The sequence below is a fragment of the Cebidichthys violaceus genome, unplaced genomic scaffold (genome assembly GCF_023349555.1).
Source record: "Cebidichthys violaceus isolate CVI_PGR_0920_01 unplaced genomic scaffold, fCebVio1.0.p SCAF_8, whole genome shotgun sequence".
NCBI lineage: Eukaryota > Metazoa > Chordata > Actinopteri > Perciformes > Stichaeidae > Cebidichthys > Cebidichthys violaceus.
Genome location: NW_027176964.1, coordinates 1,506,235 through 1,527,718, shown reverse-complemented (window position 1 = coordinate 1,527,718; position 21,484 = coordinate 1,506,235). Strand labels below are relative to the sequence as shown.

Below are 21,484 nucleotides of genomic sequence, written 5' to 3'. Positions count from 1 at the left end.
CTTGGAAGGACGGGGCCACGTGAGATCAAAGTCAGCATGCAGTGCTCAACAAGTGTGCAGCTGATAGCTGCCCTTCACTTGGATCCCTCTGATATCGTCAGAACCTGATCACGAGTCGCTCCTTGTGCTACTGCTGGAGAATGAAGAACGGTAAGCCTCTCTTAGGTTGAGCTGGAAGCTAGATTTATTATAAACAGAGCTGATTGAGATTTTTATAATTAGATACTTTTTTTTTATTTCAGCTTTGTTTGTTTATATTGTATTTTGTTTAATTGATATATAATTATATTGTTTTTAATTTACTAATTATGTTTCACTATATAAAACAGTTTAGTTTATAATGATTGTTACACTCAGTGTTACATTGTTTAACTGCATGTTACATAATGCACCTTGGTGATATGCTTTGAAATTATTCTAACATTATGACAATGAGTATTTTTTTTTAAATATTGACATGTACAATGTGGCAAATGTTCATTGAACTACAGTTTGTTCCACTGTTATGCATTTCATAAGACCAAACTCTTCATATATGTATAGCCAAAATATTAATTTGAACAACGGTGAAAACATGAGAAGGTTACAGTACACCACTACGAGATAAGTCTGATGAAATATGAAGATAATAGCCAATTATCACCCATTGACACACAAGCAGAGATATAATCTGTTACCTTTAGTTTGGTGCTTCAATTGAGCGACTGTCAGAATGCATTGAACATCTAAAATGCCAGTGGAAGTATAATTTACCTACAGACAAACAGCATCTTTAGATGTTATTGTGCTGTCATTTCCACATCTCTGTATATAGATAACAAAAGTCTTCTTGTCTGGTTTGGAGGGTCATTTTGTGCTTCAGGTCTCCACCCAGTCATATTAGATCTATAAATATGAAAAACAATATTAAATCTACTTCTAAAGATTTCTTCTTCTGACCTATATTTTACTTTATATTCAATCAATGCACAAATGCTCTTTGTTTATAGTAGCGCTAAAGTTGTAGAAACAAGTTCCACTTCCAGACTGTTCATGTTACACTGATTAACACGGTAGCATCTCACACAACACCATTAAGAAAAGATGTTTTCTTTTTTTTTGCATTGGGATTCTCTTGTTCGACAGTGATTTTCAAATTTGGGTTCAACCACTGTGGTTTTTTAAATGCCAATAAAAAGTTGGTCTCCTTTAAACATTAACATTAAATATTTAACTTCCATAGAATTATGTTTACAATCCATGTTTCCCCTGTATGTAGGTTTATTAGGGAGAAGGTAAAGAAACCTCCATGAGTAACATTCCACTGAAGCATATTCTTCAGAGGGCTAGCTGTTCTTTTCTTGTTTGATTCTATTCACAGATATATTTACAGTTGTATTGCTGTAGTTAGGAAAGGACCTTTACTAACTGATATATAATACATTCACATAAAGCCAAGATTGTTCCCATATTGTCAACGTGATCATTTAGTCACAATCTAGTCATAAATGTATGAAACTATTAGGATCTAGGGTTGTCATTAAAAACAGTGAAAAAAGAAATTGTTGTCAAAAACCTCTCCGCAACAACAGAAAGTAAGTTCAGAGTGTCAGCACAAGGTGGCAGGAGTGACCTTTAGTAACTCTAGTCCATTTGTGACACAGGAAGAGAATTTAGTAGTTTTGTGACGGGTTTCTTTTGTGCTTTCTAATGCTAACCCTTCTGATGTCTTCGTCTACTGGAATTCATTTACCAGCTGGGTGATAGTCATCATGGGTCAAGCTGGTGGATTTAACATACATGTGATATGACTTCTCTAGGTTAACATGGAGAATTCTGCCTGATTGAAATGAATGAGGACTCTACACGTTAACTTGAATGCACTTTTTCTTTATTCTACAGAATTACTTTGAAGACAAAGGGGACCACAGCACAGGAGATCCCAAAGGTCTTAGGTGGTCGTCTGAGAGTTTCACTCCTCATCTAGCCCTTTCTGTGATGAAGAATGATAAGAGAGTAGACAAAGAGACACAGATTAGTGACAGCGGACCAACAAGACCCAACAAGTGTTACCAAAGGTAACTTGAAGATGTTACTAGTTAGTGATTCAACATCAGGTTTATTTTACTGTCAGCTTTCCTTTACTGTAGTATGTTGGCTCGGCACAAATCATTTGAAATGCTAGAGTACTATTATGTAATTTGTTGGATTAGATGAATCTAAAGATTCTAGCAATGAATGAATTTGGAGGAGAGCTAAAATGTTTAAAAAAGAGAGAAGCGTATCTTTATTTAAAGCTAGAGTAGGCAATTATTTTTTGGGGTGTTATTGGACAAAATAACCTTTCAATATATTGTAATTCAAGTTGTCTGAGAGAAAGCTAAAGTTCTGCACTCTGTTCTAAGGTTTTAGATGATCTAGCCCATGTGTAGCCCACAGTGTATTCAGAGAGGGTGTTCCTATTGGCTGGTCTACTAATGCAGATGCATATGCGCGTCCCTTCAAAGGGTGAAAGTTTTGATTTAGTGGGAGAAAATCCTGCAGACAAAGTTGCTATTCCAGCATTGGCAACAACTGCCCACACTGAAGCAACCCACAAAAGAAGACAGACTCAAAAGTCTCAAAGAGAGTCTGACAATAAATACAATAAAACATGTCAACGTCGTGATTGCGTTGGCCTCAAGTTGGATTCCCAGCTTGCCGCTGCACATGTAAATGCCCATGCTCGTCTGGTGGGCGGGACTTAGGACAGAGAGGGAAGAGGTTCAGGAGGATTGTTTTTCAAATCCTGGCGTATTTTTTGCTTTTTTTTTTGCTTTTTCCAGAAAACTGCCTACCCTAGCTTTAAGTATCAAGCCATTTTTTTTTTTACACTAAAAACTGAGTTCTGTTGAAATAATTTAGTTTCAAGATAGAAGGTTAAAGTTTGGGTAAACCAAAAATAAATATGTCTTCTAAGTTTGTCACAACACAAAACAATGTGTTATTAACCGCCCAGCCAAATTTGAATGATTATAAAAAGTATACAAATTAGGTTTCAAAATCATAAAAAAGGCAATGTTCTCTGAAACGCTGGAGGCTCGGAACTTAAGCACAATTGTGGGTGAGGGTTGGTTTCAAATGTACAGTTACTGTAAATACCACATGTTGTATATCTCACTACTGCATGCTACTTTTGCTGAATGTTAACGCACATGTTCTATGGGCAGAGCAGGGGCACCAGAGGCTTCCGCCAAGCCGCCGAACTTGAATGAGGACAAAATAATTAAATTGATTGGATCTTCTTTACTTTCTGAATGTTCTTGGACCAAATTGATAAAGTTCTGATAGTGAATCGACACATTTTGTGGCGGTTGTGAGACAATTTATACTCCGTTTCACAGTGACAATAGTAGCGACGGAGCAGGCTACGGCGGAACCTATGACCTAAGCACAAAGTAAACCGGAACACACATGCTGCACGCTCTCCTGTACAGGCACACAGAGAGGGCAGGTAAGGAGACAGACGGGTTGGATGACCCACTGGAGTTTGTCCCGGTATGTCAGGCGGCCAGTACACCACAGCTAGGCTGTAATGCTAGTAATGGTTGTAACTAGAAATTGTAACTAGAAATTTGATCAGCAGAAACGCTAATGCTATGTATGTTTAGAAACAAACTTTTTAACAAACCCGGACTTTAACAAAAATGTGGGTAAGTATACCAACACTGCCACAACATCAGCATATCCCACTCACTGCATAAGGGCTAATAATACAGTTGGAACTGTCAACACTAATTGCTATTATTTATCTATATATATATTATTTAGTCTACATCCATTTGATTGGTTGAATGTTTATTGATACTGATAGTTATTATTGTAAAGAATATTAATTTGGAGGCTCCCTGGTGGTTGAGGCGTTAACCATGAGTCCCCTTAGGAGGGGACCTTTGTTGCATGTTGTTCCTCATCTCTTTCTACCCTGATTTTCTGTCATACATTTTCTGTCAACTCACTGAAAAAATTATTTACAAAAAGTAACTATTTGATATTTTTGTAGTTATAGTTGGCTTTTAAATTACCATGGTACCTTCTGTGTAACAAAAGAAAGCAGTACCACTAACCTATTCAATTTAACTAATACAACTAACTAAATTAATTAAAAGAAATGTAAATAAATTTGATCTATACAAAAACTGGTTTGGTTTATTTACTCCTTAATACTCCTATTTAAAATGATGAACATTTCTATAATTACTCATTAAAAGGGATTAAAACACATATTAAATGGATTACATTGAAATGGTTAATGGATGATTGAATAGTAGTGTGCAGCACTGTGAAGGCAGTAGGACAGTACATGAAGTGTAGAGAGGCTTCTTACCTTTGAGCCCACATCACGGCTTTTGGCACGCAGCTTGTTGACCTGAGACTCTGCGATGTCAGCTCGCTCTTCAGCCTCGTCCAGCTCGTGCTGCAGTTTACGGAACTTGCCCAGATTTGTATTGGCCTGCTCTTCCTACAGGATGCAACAAAAACAAAGACCACAATATACTATCACTGCTAGAAGCAATGAACCTGGGGCCACATGGTCTTCAGTTGTAAGGGTTTTCACAGCTTCAACATTGTAGTTTACCAATTAGGTCTAAAACAAGTCATAGTGGAGGCTATGCCTAAAACTTTTTCTGCCTAAAACTTAAAACAGCTGCTGTTGTAATAGCATTTTAGCAATTACCAAATGTAATAAATTGTACAATATCAAAATGTTAAAGTATTTTCAAGACACATTTGACAAAAGAGAAGTAGTTTTGAATGAATAAAGAAACAGTGTCATGAGCACACAGCACAAAAAAAGAACAACTTTCCACACTTACAGCCTCCTCAGTAGCTCTCTTATAGGCTTTGACTTTCAACTGCAGTTTGTCAACCAGATCCTGCAGACGCACCATATTCTTGCGATCCTCGTCAGTCTAAATACATGGAGGGAATAGGTATAAGCCTCAAGTTTGATAAGGAGAATAAAGAGAATATTCAGAAAAATGTGTTGATCCATTCATAAAAAAACAAATCACCTGGTATGTGAGCTCTTTGATGCGTCTCTCATATTTACGGATTCCCTTCACAGCTTCACTGCTCTTCTTCTGCTCTGACTCCACCTCACTCTCCAGCTCCCTCACCTATAAAACATCAGAAAATGACTCATTGAAAATGCACTGGTCTACAACAATATATTTTAACATTTGACTCCAAAGATAATTATCAGTCCACTCTGCGGCACAGCTGAGTTTTTTAACCAATTTCAGCTCACTGTTTTTTTTACATTTAATGGCATGGCACAGTCTCGAAGGTCTGATATACCCACTGTACACTACCTGTACGTAATCAAACAGCAGAAAGAAAGTTAGCGACAACCTGGTGAAGGAATATGATTATCTAGCAAACTAAAAATAAGCATTTTCCTTTTTCCATTTGAAAGATTCTGGTGGGATGATCATGTTGTCTGCTTGCGAGTTCAAACTGTGGAACTAAATCTTCATGAATATAAAATGAATGTCGATCCATAGACTGTATATAAGAAGTGGACGTAGTCACTGTGACGTTTGTGGACTGTTTAGAAGTCTCTAGTGGGGCATGTTAGCCATTGCCATCTTGGATTTTGGCCGACGGCATGTTGTTTTTTTGCAGCCTGAAGTGACACAAGAGGGTGGAGCTAAGTAAAATCAACACTGAATAAGACATTTTTAGGGGACCAAAATGCTTACAATTAACTTTCATTATCTGAAAACACACTGTGAAAGGGTTAAAGTTCTAAGATGAAAACCCAGAAAACTTCCAGACTGGACAACGCCAGGGTAGCACCATGTCAATCCCAAGGTAGCCCCGCCCTAAATAATGTTCCTTTTTATGGTCTGTTTGACTCTAAATGGACCATAACTTACTAAATGAACATCATGCTGTATTGAAGAAGACTTGAAACTAGATATTGAGACCATAAACTCATGTTTACAATGTTTACTGAGGTAATAAATCAAGAGAGAAGTAGAGTCATTTTCTCACAGACTTCGATACAACCAGAGGAGTCGCCCCCTGGTGGACACTAGAGAGAATGCAGCTTTAACACACTTTTGCATTGGCTTCACTTTTCAGAACCGGAGGTTGCCGCCTATATTGGTTACACAATTGTACTTGCAGAAATGTGTAAAATTTGTATATTGGCTAATTTCTCTTACCCTGGCCTCGAGCTTCTGCACCTGCTTCTTGCCTCCCTTCAAGGCGATCTGTTCAGCTTCATCCAGACGGTGCTGCAGGTCTTTGATGGTTTGCTCCATGTTCTTCTTCATGCGCTCCAGGTGAGCGCTGGTGTCCTGCTCTTTCTTCAGCTCCTCTGCCATCATGGCAGCATCAGTAATGGCCTTCTTGGCCTTCTCTTCAGCATTTCTGCACTCCTGCACCGCTTCCTCTACTTCAATTTGAAGCTGGGAAGCATCAACCTCAAGTTTCTTCTTCTGGTTTATAAGGCTGGTGTTCTGAGATGTGAGATTTGAGAGATTGTTACTGCAGTTAGAAATAGTAATGCCTTTGATTTCTTCATAATGTCCAAAAAAAACCTAGTCAGTAATCCATGGTTGTTGCAATGAATTATTAGATCTTACCTGTGAGTGCAGTAGCTGCACCCTTTCACTAACGTCCAGCAGCTCTTGCTCAGCAAGTTTGCGACCTCTCTCAGTTTGCTCCAGAGCAGCCCTGAGCTCCTCCAGCTCAGCCTGAAGCAAGTTGTTGCGTCTCTCGACCATGGCAATGTTCTCTTTGAGATCATCATTGGCCCGAACAGCCTCATCGAGCTGAATTTGGCAATCCTTTATGGGATGATATCAACCACATGAATGTTTAGAATCAGTTTGAATTTGAAACTTAAGAAAGTCCGCCTTTCCCTTTCTAGTTTACCTTCAGATGTGCATGAACAGCCTTAAGTTGTTTCTGGGCCTCAGCTGCCTGCCTGTTGGATTGGCTCAGCTGGATCTCCATCTCATTCAGGTCTCCCTCCATCTTCTTCTTTAAACGGAGAGCCTCATTCCTGCTGCGACACTCGGCCTCAAGAGAGCTCTGTAGGGTGTCAATCGTCCTCTGCAGGTTCCTCTTGGTCTGCTCCATCTCCTCATCTTTCTCAGCTAGCTTGCGTTCAATATCAGCTTTGATTTGATTGAACTCTAACTGGGCTCTTAGAATCTTACCCTCTTCATGCTCTAGGGAGGCCTGGTGGACAGGGGGGTACAGAGTTATACACTGCAGCAGACAGTTTGAGCTCAAAAATGTTTAATTCAGAGGGCCTGTACCTCAGCTTCCTCAAGAGCAGACTGGATCTCATTTTTCTCCTGCTCCAATTGTTTCCGTAATTTCTCCAGTTCATGGATGCTCTTCCCACTCTCACCAAGTTGCTCAGTGAGGTCGAAAATCTCCTCTGTGGAATGTCAAGCAGAGTGATTAAAATGGCTTTGCAATTTAATTCATAAAGTATGTCTGCAAAAACTCTTAAAAAAGATCTTACCTTGTAAGTTCTTGTTCTCTCTCTTCATGGTCTCCAGATGATCCAGAGACTCCTCGTAAGAGTTCTTCAGTTTGAAGAGCTCAGTGCTCAGAGCCCGGGCCTCCTTCTGGGAGCTCTCCAGCTCACACTGGGACTCTTCGTATTTCTGCTTCCACTCAGACAGGACCTACAGCGGATAGTAAGGTCAACAATAACTGTATATGCGTCAGATAACGTGTTTGGGAGTTCGCTTTGTGTGAAACAATTTGTCCTATTATTGAAAAAAGCACTCCAAGGTGGAGTTAAAGATAACACAAAGGCTGCATTTGCACCAAATAAGGCATTGCAGCAACTACCGCAGGGTTGTTGGGCGGTGTGGGGGTGTCACTTAAATTGCTCATGTGACGTCATGTTGTGAACATCGCCAAGCGAAGGGTTGTACAGTTCTGGACAGGTTGTCGTGGCAGCGATCAGTCTCTCTTCCATCTTTAGAGCTTGGTAAACAGCGGAATGCTACATCGTAACCAAGGTTCTTCTTCTGGTCAGCATCTTCTGGTCTGATCACCGGTTACCTCAATGTGAGGTCAGGTTGTGTTTCTCCAAAAGTTTATTCGGCTTCAACCTTTGGTTGTTGTTTTTTTACCCAGATCCAAATGACTGGAAGGACTGGCATTTTTTTGCCAAACACCAGATTTGGTGTAAATGCAGCAGAACAAATTTGCTCAATAGGTGTTAAAGACACATTTGGACCGATGGAGAGTCACTCCTGCCTTGTAAAGCCACTATTTGCATCTTTTACAGATGGTATAGTTTTTTTCTAGAAAATATTGAGTGCAGGGTTAAATTTATGCAATGTTTTAGCCCAATCATCTGTATGCTAGAGTGTCTTTTTCATACTACCACTAAGGAGTTAAACCATGTTAGTGTTCCATTGGCCAATGAACTTAAAAGGACAATTCACCCCAATATCAAAAATACATATTTTTTCTCTTACCTGTAGCGTTATTTATCAATCTAGATTGTTTAGTGTAAATGTCCTGATATTGGTTCTACAAAGGCTGAGAAGAGACCCTGCCAATTGATAATTTTGGTGCTCACAGATATTTAGATGCAGATGCAGTATTTCACCTTGTCAAAGTTTCTTTGCTTCTTGTCCAGAGCAGCAGCAGCAGCATTAGACCTCTCCACATCCACCATGAGATCTTCAATCTCATTCTGCAGCCTGTGTTTGGTCTTCTCCAGAGACGAACATTTAGCGTTCACTGCTTCAACAGCTTCCTCAGCATCCTGCAGACGCTGAGCCAGCTTCTTCCTTTAGAAATCAACCATTCAAATCGTTCAATGTTCCTGCAGTTTTGCTTACTGGATAAATTATAATAAATTCAACTAATATGGCTGCTCGGTCGTCCAACAGACAAACTTTTTGTTCGTCTTACATTTTAGTAGGAACATAACACAAACAAAAAGCTGATCTGCTAGACGAAGTAAAATGTATCTTTAGGAATTATATTTCAAATCATGAATTTGTATGTTTAACTGTCTTACTTTGCCTCCTCTAGTTCCTCGGTTCTCTGGATGGCATCAGTTTCGTACTTAGTTCTCCACTGAGCCACCTCAGAGTTGGCCTTGGACATGCCGCGCTGCAGTTCAGCCTTGGCCTCCTGCTCCTCCTCATACTGCTCCCTGAGAAGGTCGCAGTCATGACGAGCTGACTGCACTGCATGGGCCAGGGCACTCTTTGCCTGTCAAAACAAAATCATATGAATGAGTAACACTGTAAAACACTTTGATTAGAAGTTAATGTCCTATGATGTTACTGTGCATTGAAACTTCATTACACCTTGGTCTCCTCCTCCAGTTGTCGCTTTAGATCTTCAACCTGTTGAGTGTAGGACATTTTTCCTCTTGTCAGTTGAGACACCAGGGATTCCTTCTCCTCCATCTGCCTTGTGAGCTCACCTTGTATCGGCAAATGCAGAATCATATTGTCAGTGTGCCAACGAACCTTTTTTAGAGATATTTTGTCTGGTTTTGTCTGTATTCATGGAAACTTGAAAAAAAAGATTTTGACATGAAAATTCTCAGCTATCAAATACATATAGCAGATATCAGTATACCATTTTCCGTTTGAAGTTTTGCTTTTTGCATATTGAAGTCATTTATGCAGCGTTGAGCCTCTTCAAACTTAGTCTTGTATTCATTCATCTGATCTTCCAGAGTCCTGCATGTCTTCTCTAGATTTGTCTAGATTTAAAAAAATAAACATTTTAAATATTACCATTGTACACCGAATTATACCCCATATCTGTACAATTTCAACATTAGCAAGAAATCAGTTCAGCCAACCTTTGTCTTCACAATATGTTCCATATTGGAGACCACATCATCCAGCTCCAGTCTGAGCTCACTCTTCTCCTTCTCCATTTTCTGCTTGACTCTCTGCAGGTTGTCAATCTGCTCTCCCAGGTCGGCCACACTGTCGGCTTGTTTCTTCCTGAGTGTGGCAGCAGTGGCTTCATGCTGCAGAGTGGCCTCTTCAAGGTCTCTGCGGAGTTTCTGGAACTCGGCCTCCCTCTTCTTGTTCATCTCAATCTGGACGGATGTTGCTCCACCGGCCTCCTCCAGCCTCTCACTGATCTCCTCCAGCTCTCTGGCCAAGTCTGCTCTCTGCTTCTCCACCTTGGCTCGGGCAGCTCGCTCTGCCTCCAGCTCTTCCTCCAGCTCTTCAATGCGGGCCTGTAAATGCAGAACTAGTTGGTCACTATTACCATCAAGGGTTTTAACCGTTTTGAACCATTACACATTACTGTAATCATCTATTACCTGCAGCTCCTTCAATTTCTTCTGAAGCTGAATTGTTATGGCCTGCTCATCTTCTATTTTGTTGTTGAGCTGACTGACTTCAAAATCTTTCCTGTGATGAAATACAGTAGTTAGGATTAGAACAAATGGTCATCGGTTCTGCTTTTATCTGTACAGCTTCAATGTCTTGTATGAGTTCCAGGCATACTGTACATACAGTAGTATAATGTGCTTACTTTTTCAGATGCTGTTCAAGTTGCTGCTTGTCATTCTCCAGGTCCATTAAGCTCTCCTGGGTCAATTTCAAGTCTCCCTCTAGTTTCCTCTTAGCTCTCTCCAAATCCATCCGAATCTTCTTCTCTTGTTCCAGTGAACCTTCAAGCTGGATAATATTATTGCAGAAAGTCAAACTATGTATCCCAATATGCAAGGAGCATATGGTATTACTGAACACTTAGGGGTTGCGACAATACGTAGTAGAATTCTTACATCATCCACTTGCTGCTCCAGCTTAGCCTTGGCCTTGGTCAGAGTGTTGACTTTGTCTTCTTCACTCTGCAGATCATCCAGCGTTTGCTGATGAGCTTCCTGTAAGGCTTTCTTTTCCTTGGTCAACTTGGCAATGATTTCATCCAAAGCAGCCATCTCCTCGACCAGGTTCTTCACCTATGGCCAGAAGACATTTATATCAAGGACTTCAATGCAGATGTTATTTGGGACACTTTACAGTAATTAGTGTATGTCATACCTTGTTCTCAGTGGCATGCTTCTCTTTCTCCACTTTAGCCAGAGTCAACTCTAAGTCATCAATGTCTTTCTTCAGCTCAGAGCACTCATCCTCCAGCTTCCTCTTCTTAGCAGTCAGTTCAGCATTCATTTCCTCCTCATCCTCCAGTCTCTCAGACAGCTCTTTGCTTTTAGCCTCAAGCTGAATCTTGTTCTTGATCAGCCCCTCGCATCTTTCCTCAGCATCTGCAAGATTATCTTGCTCCTAAATTGAAATGGTCATTACTTTGTTATCATATGGTAACTTCCAAGATACATCATTAATTAAAAAAGAAATCACCATTACCAATCATTCTCAAAGACACAGGTGGATTGCTAATCAAATTTGCAGAATTTCTTTTAATTAACATTTACATCGGTGGTACACCAGAACCACAGAAGTCTACAGCAGTTCGAAAGGCTTGCGTACATTCTCTTTGTTTTACTGATGAGAGGAAATGAAAAGAATGACACCTATATGTATTTATTTGTTCTCACTTATAAAGTATTCATTTTGTGTTTCTGTTTCAATAACTATAAAATGAAGTTGTGATTTATCATTTCCAATTTTTTTTTTGGCTAGTTTACCCATTCAAGATAATGTAAGGTGATGTGGAAATGGCAGTAAAGATCGTCCAGTATGTTCATTTATGCACAAATTTGCTCTTCTCACGAATTATACAGGCTTGTTGTGAAATTGGGTCGCGATGGTTGGTACAAATGAAAGTAAAAGTCAACGTTTAACAACAAGTAATATAACGTACTTAACTTATGTCACGTACTTAACTTATGTCACCTACGTAACGTTAACATGTTGAAGTTAATGGGACAACCCATTTAAGAATGCCCATGGAAAAATGATCAGTGCATTAAGAAGGGATGCCAATAAGTCCTGACAAAGCATCCATATTTGACAAGTTGGGACTGAGATAGTGTTTTGTATACTGTATGGTTATATTACCACTTTTAAGAATAATGTTATGAGACTCACAGCCTGGACGTGGAGCTGTAGGTCGTTCTTCTCTTGAAGAAGAGAGACCATTTTCTCCTCTAGTTCCTTTCTACGAGCTTCAGATTTTGCATAAGCCTCTTTCAGCTTCAGGAATTCTTCCTTCATGTTGGCCATCTCCTTTTCCGCCTCAGCAGATCTCAGCAGAGGTTTGATCTTGAAGAAGAGCTTCATCCAGGGCCAATTCTTGACCCCCATGAAGGCACGGATGTTCCACTGGATCACCAATAGTGCGTCTCTGTCGGAAGATCAACCAGAGGTAAATCTCTATGAATGATCGTTATCATTTTCTTGGATTTAGTTAATTTTTAAATTCCTGATTTCTCTGACCTCCTCTCAACAATCTTGTTGAATTCCAGTCTTGCCAGCAGGCCTCTTGCTCTTGCCTGGATTCCAGTGATGATGAGTGACAAACGGTCATCCCTCATCTCCTCCAGTGTCCCAAGAAGACCAGCCTTGAAGAACACCTTTAGATACATGTAAACATATGTTCCTCTTAGAAATTCAAAGTTCAACGTAAATGGTCCCTTGCTCAATGCAATACACTTGTAGTGGCCAAACTTCCATATAAATTAAACCCACTTACGGGAAGTTGTGGACTCACTCAGTGAAGTGTTGCAGTAACGACTAAAAAGAGCAGTGGAGTAGTAACGTTATTAAGCGTAGAAAGCCAGAGTAAATTCTTAAAATTTAACAACTCAACGCTTCGGCCACACGCTCGTGTCACACCATAGGAAAGCTCATTGCTATCGCCAGATGCGATACAACTTTGTTTGGCTCATTTTCTTTTACCAGTGTGGAATTTGCAAGCTAGCTAACTAACTAGCGGACAGTTGACTAATTAGCTAGCTACCCTGGGTCTAACGCTCCCTCTGCCTCAACCTCTGGAGAAGGACAAGCTAACTATTTAACAAGCCAGCCATCCATCTCAGGAGCAGAATCCATTCTCTTCCCTGGGAGCTGCGACAACATTTTACGACTCCACTGACGTTTCTTGTCACCATAACTAACAACTATCAGCATTTTCTTTTGTATTAGTCAAATGACCACTGAAAACAGTTCAATATCCGATCTACTTCTTCATCTGTTTCTCTGGCTGGTTTACTTGATGAGACCTCTTAATTATTTTTCTTCTTCTACTTTTCTGCCACATTTTGCATTTACCATCATTCTGTAGTTTGTTATTGCTTAAACATCTGTAACAGATGTGCTTTGGACTTGTCTTGTTTATTAATTACCTTTGTATGTCCAAACTTGTATTGATTGTGATCAATATCCAGAGACCCAAGAAGTTTCTCAGCTCCCTTCCTGCTGTCAATAAACTGGCCCTCAGGGATGGCAGCAGGATTCAAGATGCGATATCTGGAAAATGGAACGGTAAAAATAAATGTCAAAATTACATTTACACTTTATTTTAGAATTATTAAGTATGTGACTAAGCATTTCAGAATAATAAGAATCAGGTTTATTGACAAGGCGGTTTTCACATACAAGGAATTTGCCTTGGTATTTGGGGCATACAATAGACAAAAAAATCAGGAAAGTACTACAAGAAATTGAGAAATATGAAATGGAAACATCTAAAAATATATATATATATATATATATAAATAAAACAAACTATATATTAATATTATATAAAAATATAAAACTAATATTTGACATACAAAATAATACCTCTGTTTGAAATCTCCATAGAGGATCCTGTTGGGGAAGCCCTTTCTGCAGATCCTGATGCCTTCCAGCACACCGTTACAGCGCAGCTGGTGCATCACCAGAGGGTTCTCCATGGCCCCAGGAGTCTTGGTCTCATTGGGGATGATGCAGCGGACAAAGTGAGGGTGAGTAGACCTCAAGTTGGTCATCAGCTTGTGCAGGTTCTCCTGTGGATGGCATTAAATCCTGTGCTTAACACCCATTTTATATGATTATTGTGATACATATCTCCCCGTTATCAATGTAAAATTAAGTCTCAGTCATTAATTTACATATGAAGTAGCCGTTGACACATATTTATGTGTTTTTACTAACCCTGTGCAAGGCAGAGACAGTTTGGAAGGATGAACCTTTCTTCTTGCTTCCTTTGCCGCCCTTTCCCCCATCAACTAATGAACCATTGTACAACTCATTAGATTTCATTAACAGACACAGCCATAAGTTGTTCAATGTTGCAGTTCTTTCTGTGACAAACGCAATACATTCAGTTTATTCCTACCTTCAGATCCAGCATAATTTATAAAGAGGAAAGATAACAGCTTGAGATTAGACTTCTGGTAGAGTCCTACAACTGTCTCGTTCAGAGGATCCTTGTTCTTCACCAGCCAGTTGTTGATATTATAATCAACAGTTCCAGCATAGTGCATCAGGGCAAAATGAGCCTCTGGTTTTCCTTTGACAATTCTGGGCTTCTGGAAGTTGGCAGATTTCCCCAGATGGTTGTCATAGAGCTTTGCTTTAAAGGTGGCATCAGAGGCTTTGGGGAACATGCACTCCTCTTCAAGGATGGACATGATACCCATGGGCTGAAGGGACAACAATAAAAGTGTTTTTAAATTACCACACATTTTTATTTTTTAATTCATGAACATGTAATAGCCCAGTCTCTCACCTTTTCAATCAGGTCAATACAGGCCTGCAAGTCCATACCAAAATCTATGAAAGTCCATTCAATGCCCTCTTTCTTGTACTCTTCCTGCTCCAGCACAAACATGTGGTGGTTGAAAAACTGTTGCAGCTTTTCATTGGTGAAGTTGATGCACATCTGCTCAAAGGTGTTGAACTGTAATGAAATGGGACAAAAGTATTTATAAGTAAGTAGTAATTTTCATACTCATATCTTTGTTACCTGCATTAAATTGAAAAAGATGGTGTTGATTAAATAAAGTTGCCTGTATAATATATACTATATAGACATTAATAGAAGAAGCTCACTTCAAAGATCTCAAATCCAGCAATGTCCAGTACTCCTATGAAGTACTGGCGGGGCTGCCTGGTGTCCAGGGATTGGTTGATCCTCACCACCATCCACAGAAACATCTTCTCATACACTGATTTAGACAGTGCGCCAACAGCATAGTACACCTAAAGAAAAATCCAACCTTTGAAAGTTACTGTAAATAGCCTTTGTTTTGCAGTCAGCGTTTCTTCCTTTATCTATTGTACTTCAAGGAACACCTTACAATAAGTTACATTATTACCTGCTGGACATTTTGTCCCTTGGTGACCCACTCATTTCCTACTTTGACTCTTGGGTGACAGAGACCTTTGATGAGGTCAGCAGAGTTCAGGCCCATCAGATATGCGACTTTGTCAGCATCTTTTGAGAAATGTTTTCATAAATTTATCATAGTCATTGCTGCCATTCAAGGTCCTCATCATTATTTGATCCCCAGTTGTAGTTCATTTAAATAAAAAACGTCTCTCACCTTCAGTGCCATCAGCCTCAGCCTGCTCCTCGCGCTGCTTGTTCTTGAACTTCATGTTGCCGTGATGCATGATGGCACCAGTCAACTTGTAAATGCCGTTCTTCTCTTCTTGAGTGAAGCCCAGCACATCAAAGGCATCCTGTGGAGAAGCACAGGATAACTTCTCAACATTTGTGCTAGTTTTGGCATCCTAAATTGGGAAGAGGGATATTATATTTGATATGTCATTGACTTTTTGGATTGTATCAGGGTACACAGTAGAGTGGCAGGAGAGATCCGGGGGATAAGATAGTATGTGCTCTCTGAGCCACCATGATCCCACATTATAACCATAGTTTGAATCTAATCCAGCCTATTTCAATCATTTGGCTAGAGACACAGTGATACTGGGTGATACGTGACATCAAGTTTTATAATGCTAGATCAACAGCTAGATGCAAAATAACATGCAGGAAGCCACCCTTTATATTAGCCATCATTAATAAATGGTAAATTGATTGTTAGTTCAACTTAGGTTAATAGTTATTATCCTGTTAACAAACAATACAGTAATAATTAATAATGTTTACTAATTATTAGTGATGCTTTAATTTACTTTTTTAAATGGCTAATAAATACTTTGTAAAGCATATCTATTACTATCTGTTAAAACTTTATTTATAGTTAATACTCAATGGTTAACAATTGTTTTTTGGTCAAAATGTAATTGTTATTGTCTATTATATTAGCAATGATGAAATATATAGTTTCTAATTTTTTTATATTACACAAACTAATGATAAAATAACATAAATTATAGCATAACTAATAATAAGCAAACATGAATAATTATCATGCCATTGTTTGTCAAAATTTAGATAACTATTAACTAAAGTTGAATTAACCAGTTAACCATTTATTAATGATGGTTATTATAAAATGTCACCCTTTTACTTGACTTTTTCGTGTGAGTGGCCGGCTCCGTGATTAGACATCATGGTTCATCCCTACTCACATCAGTGGCCACCAGCTCCTCAGAGTCATTGATGGAGGCTACCGTCGTCTCTCCTTGGGAGATGAAGGCGTAGTCATAGGGGTTGTTGGTGATTAGCATCATCTCTGAGAAGCAACACAGAAGTGTTAGATTCTGTATGCCAGTAGGGATGTAGCAACATTCCAACTACTTGTTGTTTCAGTTTGTTTTCATTTACCAAGCAGCTCAGGTTTCTTCTGAGACAGAATCTGATAGAAGATGTGATAATCTCTCTCATTCTTAAGCTGAAAGGTGACACGGGACTTTTCCAGCAGATCTGTAAAGACATTTGCATTAGGTAAGTGGGTTTGGTGATCATTGTGAACATGTGAACAGACAAAATGAAAAGCAAAGAGAAAAGATTGCTTACATGTCTCAATATCCGCTGAGGCCAGCTTTCCACTGGCTGCAAAGTGGATTCGGATGAATTTGCCCTAAAAATGATGACAATGAAAATGTGTTAAAAATTGAATTGGCACAAAGGGGTATTTCATTACAGACAGAAACTTACAAATCTAGAAGAGTTGTCATTCCTGATGGTCTTGGCATTCCCAAAGGCCTCCAAAGCAGGGTTAGCCTGAATGATTTGATCCTCCAGGGTTCCCTAAACAAATTGAGGAGTGCAACTTTTGTTCAAATAGTTAAAATCTAAAGAAAATGATTCATTCAATATGCTGTTAAATGTTTCAGCATTATAACCTTTTTGTCAGAGCCTGCGTCCTTCTTCCCGCCTCCAGCTGCGATGCTGGCAAAGTACTGGATGACTCTCTTGGTGTTGACAGTTTTACCAGCACCAGATTCTCCCCTGAAGACACAAACGGTTTTGATAACTTGTCAGGTTTTTGGATTCAAGACAATGTTGATGCCTTAGCATAATTTTCTAACACACATGGCAGCCAAGTACATGGTCGCAATAAACACGTGGTTAACGTTGTTAATTCAAACAAAAACACTTGCTTAGGGTTATGCAACAAAACAATTTAGTTAGGTTTAGGAAAAACATCATGGTTGGGTTTAAAATAAGTATGTAAGCTTAGTTTAGGCAACACAACCACAGTTTTTTTTAGGAAAAACATCATGGTTGGTTTTATAATAAGTACTTAAACTTAGCTTGAGGCAACACAACCAATTACTCAGGTTTAGGAAAAACATCATGGTTGGGTTTATAATAGGTACGTGAACACAAACATAAGTAACATAACTTAAAAATGACTCAACAACACTTTGGGACAGCAGACTCACAAAACAAACAATATTTCTCACAGCTATATATCATTCTCAATTGCAGTCTAACACGAAAACACAACTTACGTGATGAGAATTGACTGATTTTCTCTGTCTGGAAAAGAGAAGAAATTATCACTGGAGGATTCTAGGATTCACCTCTCTGTGAACGTTATAATAACTGAAGGTGAATTACCAGTTAGCATGTACTGGTATGCATTGTCAGAGATGGAGAAGATGTGAGGAGGAGCTTCAGTCCTCTTCTTTCCTCTATAGGCAACAACCACCTCTTGGTTGTAGACTGGCAGCCCCTTGTAGGGGTTGATAGTCACACAGAAGAGTCCAGAGTAGGTCTGTTAGAATGAAATAGAGGAGGTTAATGATTTCAAAAGATACAATTATGATGTAGTTGTACTATAGGTGAGGAATACAATCTTTGCCTCAACGCACATAGATCATCCACGCTGCGTAACGCTCTTTGAGGTTAAACAGCACAGCTGGCTCATGGAGGAAGGTGAACATCGCCATGTCTTCAATTTTATCAAACTTCGGCGGGTTCTGAGGGTGGACATCGCACTCCTTCACTGTGACAGTCTGAAAATGAAGATAGTGAATGTTAATGTAATGCTTTTCTGTGTGATCATGCAGTAGGAGCATCTGTCTCCTATTGTCTCTCTGCTATGTATAACTAAAGGACAAATGGACTTGAATCATCCCTTGCATTGTACCACTGTGTCTTAGTTATGAAACCAGTTGCATCCAGAGCAGCTGTGCCTGCCAGCTCACTAACCTTCCCTTTTGCAGTCTGAGCAGTGACTTTGTCCCCATCACGGCTGGTGACAGAAGCCTTCACGAACTCCTCTTCCGCATCAGGAACGAAGCACTCCTTCTTCATGTCGAAGGGACGGGTCTGGGCCTCCAGGCGCTCCTTGTCTGACTTCCTCAGGTAAGGGGCTGCTGCCCCGAAGTCTCTCATGACAGCATCACCCATTTTTCACCTTGTCTACAGGAAAAAATGATTGAAATTCAGGATAAAAACACTCCATATGCCAGTCAGTTTTTTGTCAGTTTTGTATTAGTTCATTTATCACATATATTTTATTGCTTTCCTCGTTTCATAAAATTCAGTTTTTCAATCAGACACATTTTAATTTTTCAGTTGCTTACCTTACCAATCCCTACCAAGGAGACTGAGGTGTAATGGTCCTGAGGAAGTAAATAATGGAAACTGATGAGACCAGCCTGAAGTCCACACCAACACAGGTAATGCACAAAGTGATTTGTTAGCCATTGTCCCCGCACCTTACCTTGAGATAGAATGGTGACCTGTTGGGGGTTTCACCATGAGTTCCCCTTATAAACAAAGCCTCTCTGCCAAATATGGTGGAGTGTTCAGGGTCCAGGAATGTTATTGTGTCTGCGTGGGGTCGGGGGGTGCGTGAGGGGAGGGGGTTAATGAGTGGCGGAGAGCAATATAGAAATCAGCAGGTCAGAGTGTTATAAGCAATGGGGTCTCCTGACAGGCCATATTAGGAGCTCCATGTGGTGCAGCGATTAATCATAGGTATCCTCAAGCAGCCAGGGGACCACAACTCACTCTTTAAATAGACACAGGGAGGAATTCCTTTCTCATCATCCCTTAAGTGAGCTTCTGTTACAGGAACAATACATGCAGCACTGAGCAGAAGCATCCTCACTTCGAACAGGCAAGACGGATACCGATCAAAAACTGTTCAAATGGATTGTAATGGCCTACAATTAAAATAGATGTGGTGATATTTAAACAGATGGTGACATGATCAACTTTAGGATGTTAAAACCTTTCTAGTTGTGTCTTTACTTTAAATATTTATTGGTGAGACCTTTTCTTTTTTTGCCAGGCAGGTCAAACAAAGATGATCATTGATGTAATTGAAATGTGGATAAACAGCTGTTTGCTATTAGAAGACAAATGGAAATATTACCAATATAAATGAAAATGAAAGAAAACATGTTTAAAATGTGTTTATATATTATTATATCATGTTTACTTGATGATCTGCACTTTCACACAAAGTTTAATAAAAAAATCATTCAATAAAAAATGTAAGCAAGTAGAGGTCAACAACAAATAAAAATAGTACATTTTAGTATATCGCTAGAATTTAGAGTGGAAATAGTCAGGTATTATATATCTGTTTTGAAATTTAGAAATCATCACATTACATTCTAATTCAATATATTTCTGCATTTACAAAAGATAAACTTTTAAATAATACATGTGTTGGAGATTGACAAAGAAATAAGAAAAAAACTAAAAAGGAGAGTTAACATTCTTCGCACAATGAAAAATAATCCAGAGTATTCCGTAAATGCAAAGTACTGATATTGTTTTCTAACACAAAAGAAGACGCAGAAAATATTTGGCGGGATATTCTAGAGAAGCATGTCATGTATGGGTCTCAATTACCCAGAAGGCTTAGGTGGAGTCGCAGTGAGGCATAACATATTGTGTTTAGTTATCATAGAATGGACTTTGGGGTAATATAAACAGCCACCAGATACCGCATGGGGCGGTCTAAATAAAGAACAGCACTCTGTGAGATTAACCAGACGACAAGTGCGAGGCAACACAGACAGAGGTCTGCCACAGGTGACATGCTTGAGATTCACTGAAAGGCGGTAATGATGACACACAATGGAGGGCTATGTCAGCGCGACATGCTCCGATGAGATGCGAAGGTCACCGTGGAAGCCTTCTCCCATTATCAGTCAGCGGCGGGCGCGAGTCGGCCCTCGCAGTTACAGTGCCGTTGACATGGCATCGCGTCTTTGGAGGACAAAGATAACTGTGTGAAATTCCTGTTTAGCACACGGCACTGATTGAGGAGAACAGCCTCAGAGGCTTTCGGGACCCTGCCTTTTGCTTGCATCTGGGATCACTTGTAGCAGATGATGGCCTCCAGCTGGGTTCTGTCTCACATAAATATAATGTGAGTGGCAGGTTTATTCTACAGCACATCAACTTTTAATGTTCCGTGTCAAACCCCACTCCAATGTGGAGTCTGAGTCTAAGCTGAGCTGCTTCAGTTTTACAGTAGGTATCTCCTAAAGTAGCAACTGCTCACCCTTGCTGGTTATCAAGGTATCTGTTTTAAAAAATTTAATTCACAAATTATCGACCTAACCCACTATTGAATAACACTTAAAGGTAGAATATATGATATTCAAAGTATTAATAAAGCAGTTAACAAGTATTATCTATGTAAAGATATAGAGGAGTAATGTCTACCTGAGCAGAGAATGAAGTCACTCCCTCGCACACGCGCTTGTTACCCCTCAAGTAAACACAGCTTAGTCAGCACTGTTGCCAAAGTTTGCCCTGTTAGTGCTGTTAGCACCGTTAGCTGCAAGCCGCCGGCTCAACCGTCGCCATGTTCAGAGCCATTGAGTGTCACATCAAAATGCTCCCAGTTTTGTGTATAGCACCTTTAATAATGTATAACCCATACAACTTATTCAGCATACATTAGTTATTATGTATAGCAACCAGGGACATACTGAGACTGTAATTCAGTCTGGGACTTTAAGATGGAATCAGTCAGATTTCAAACTGGGAGGGGCTGCTTGTATCCCCCCTCAGTATTGAAGGTATTAGATACGCCACACGCCACGACTGAGGACCATACGCCACGACTTACATTAGAAATTGAAAGACAAAAACTCAATGACCACTGGCCTAGAATAGATCGGCCATACGGGACTCATCTAGAACTTCCCGA

At 39.7% G+C, this 21,484-nt stretch overlaps 1 protein-coding gene across 1 annotated transcript; it reads right to left on the bottom strand.

The window, feature by feature from the left end:
* Nucleotides 1–1,853: 1,853 nt before the first annotated feature.
* LOC137892583 (myosin-7) lies at nt 1,854–19,720 on the bottom strand. The gene is made up of 39 exons (XM_068737850.1): nt 19,031–19,720; nt 18,891–18,929; nt 18,514–18,726; nt 18,174–18,317; nt 17,920–18,076; nt 17,811–17,838; nt 17,199–17,304; nt 17,011–17,103; nt 16,870–16,933; nt 16,678–16,776; nt 16,482–16,585; nt 15,488–15,626; nt 15,260–15,378; nt 14,994–15,143; nt 14,671–14,841; nt 14,278–14,584; nt 14,094–14,167; nt 13,740–13,945; nt 13,301–13,424; nt 12,393–12,529; nt 12,045–12,300; nt 11,037–11,279; nt 10,778–10,954; nt 10,525–10,670; nt 10,310–10,400; nt 9,833–10,222; nt 9,604–9,730; nt 9,327–9,445; nt 9,032–9,228; nt 8,615–8,798; nt 7,508–7,673; nt 7,296–7,420; nt 6,907–7,215; nt 6,615–6,818; nt 6,192–6,488; nt 5,034–5,138; nt 4,836–4,931; nt 4,346–4,480; nt 1,854–1,972 (listed from the first exon to the last, which is right to left on the bottom strand). Exons 3-39 carry the CDS (start codon nt 18,712–18,714, stop codon nt 1,952–1,954), a joined length of 5,811 nt encoding a protein of 1,936 aa, XP_068593951.1. The 5' UTR covers nt 18,715–18,726; nt 18,891–18,929; nt 19,031–19,720; the 3' UTR covers nt 1,854–1,951.
* Nucleotides 19,721–21,484: the final 1,764 nt, after the last annotated feature.

Bases quoted from the DNA above. Each gene is read 5' to 3' on its own strand.
- LOC137892583 (XM_068737850.1), bottom strand. From the start codon at position 18,714: ATGGGTGATGCTGTCATGAGAGACTTCGGGGCAGCAGCCCCTTACCTG. The intron at 17,305-17,810 runs GTAAGTTGTGTT...TTGTGTCTTCAG, and splicing joins AATCAGTCAATTCTCATCAC to GGGAGAATCTGGTGCTGGTA. The intron at 10,223-10,309 runs GTAATAGATGAT...CTGCATTTACAG, and splicing joins AGAAATTGAAGGAGCTGCAG to GCCCGCATTGAAGAGCTGGA.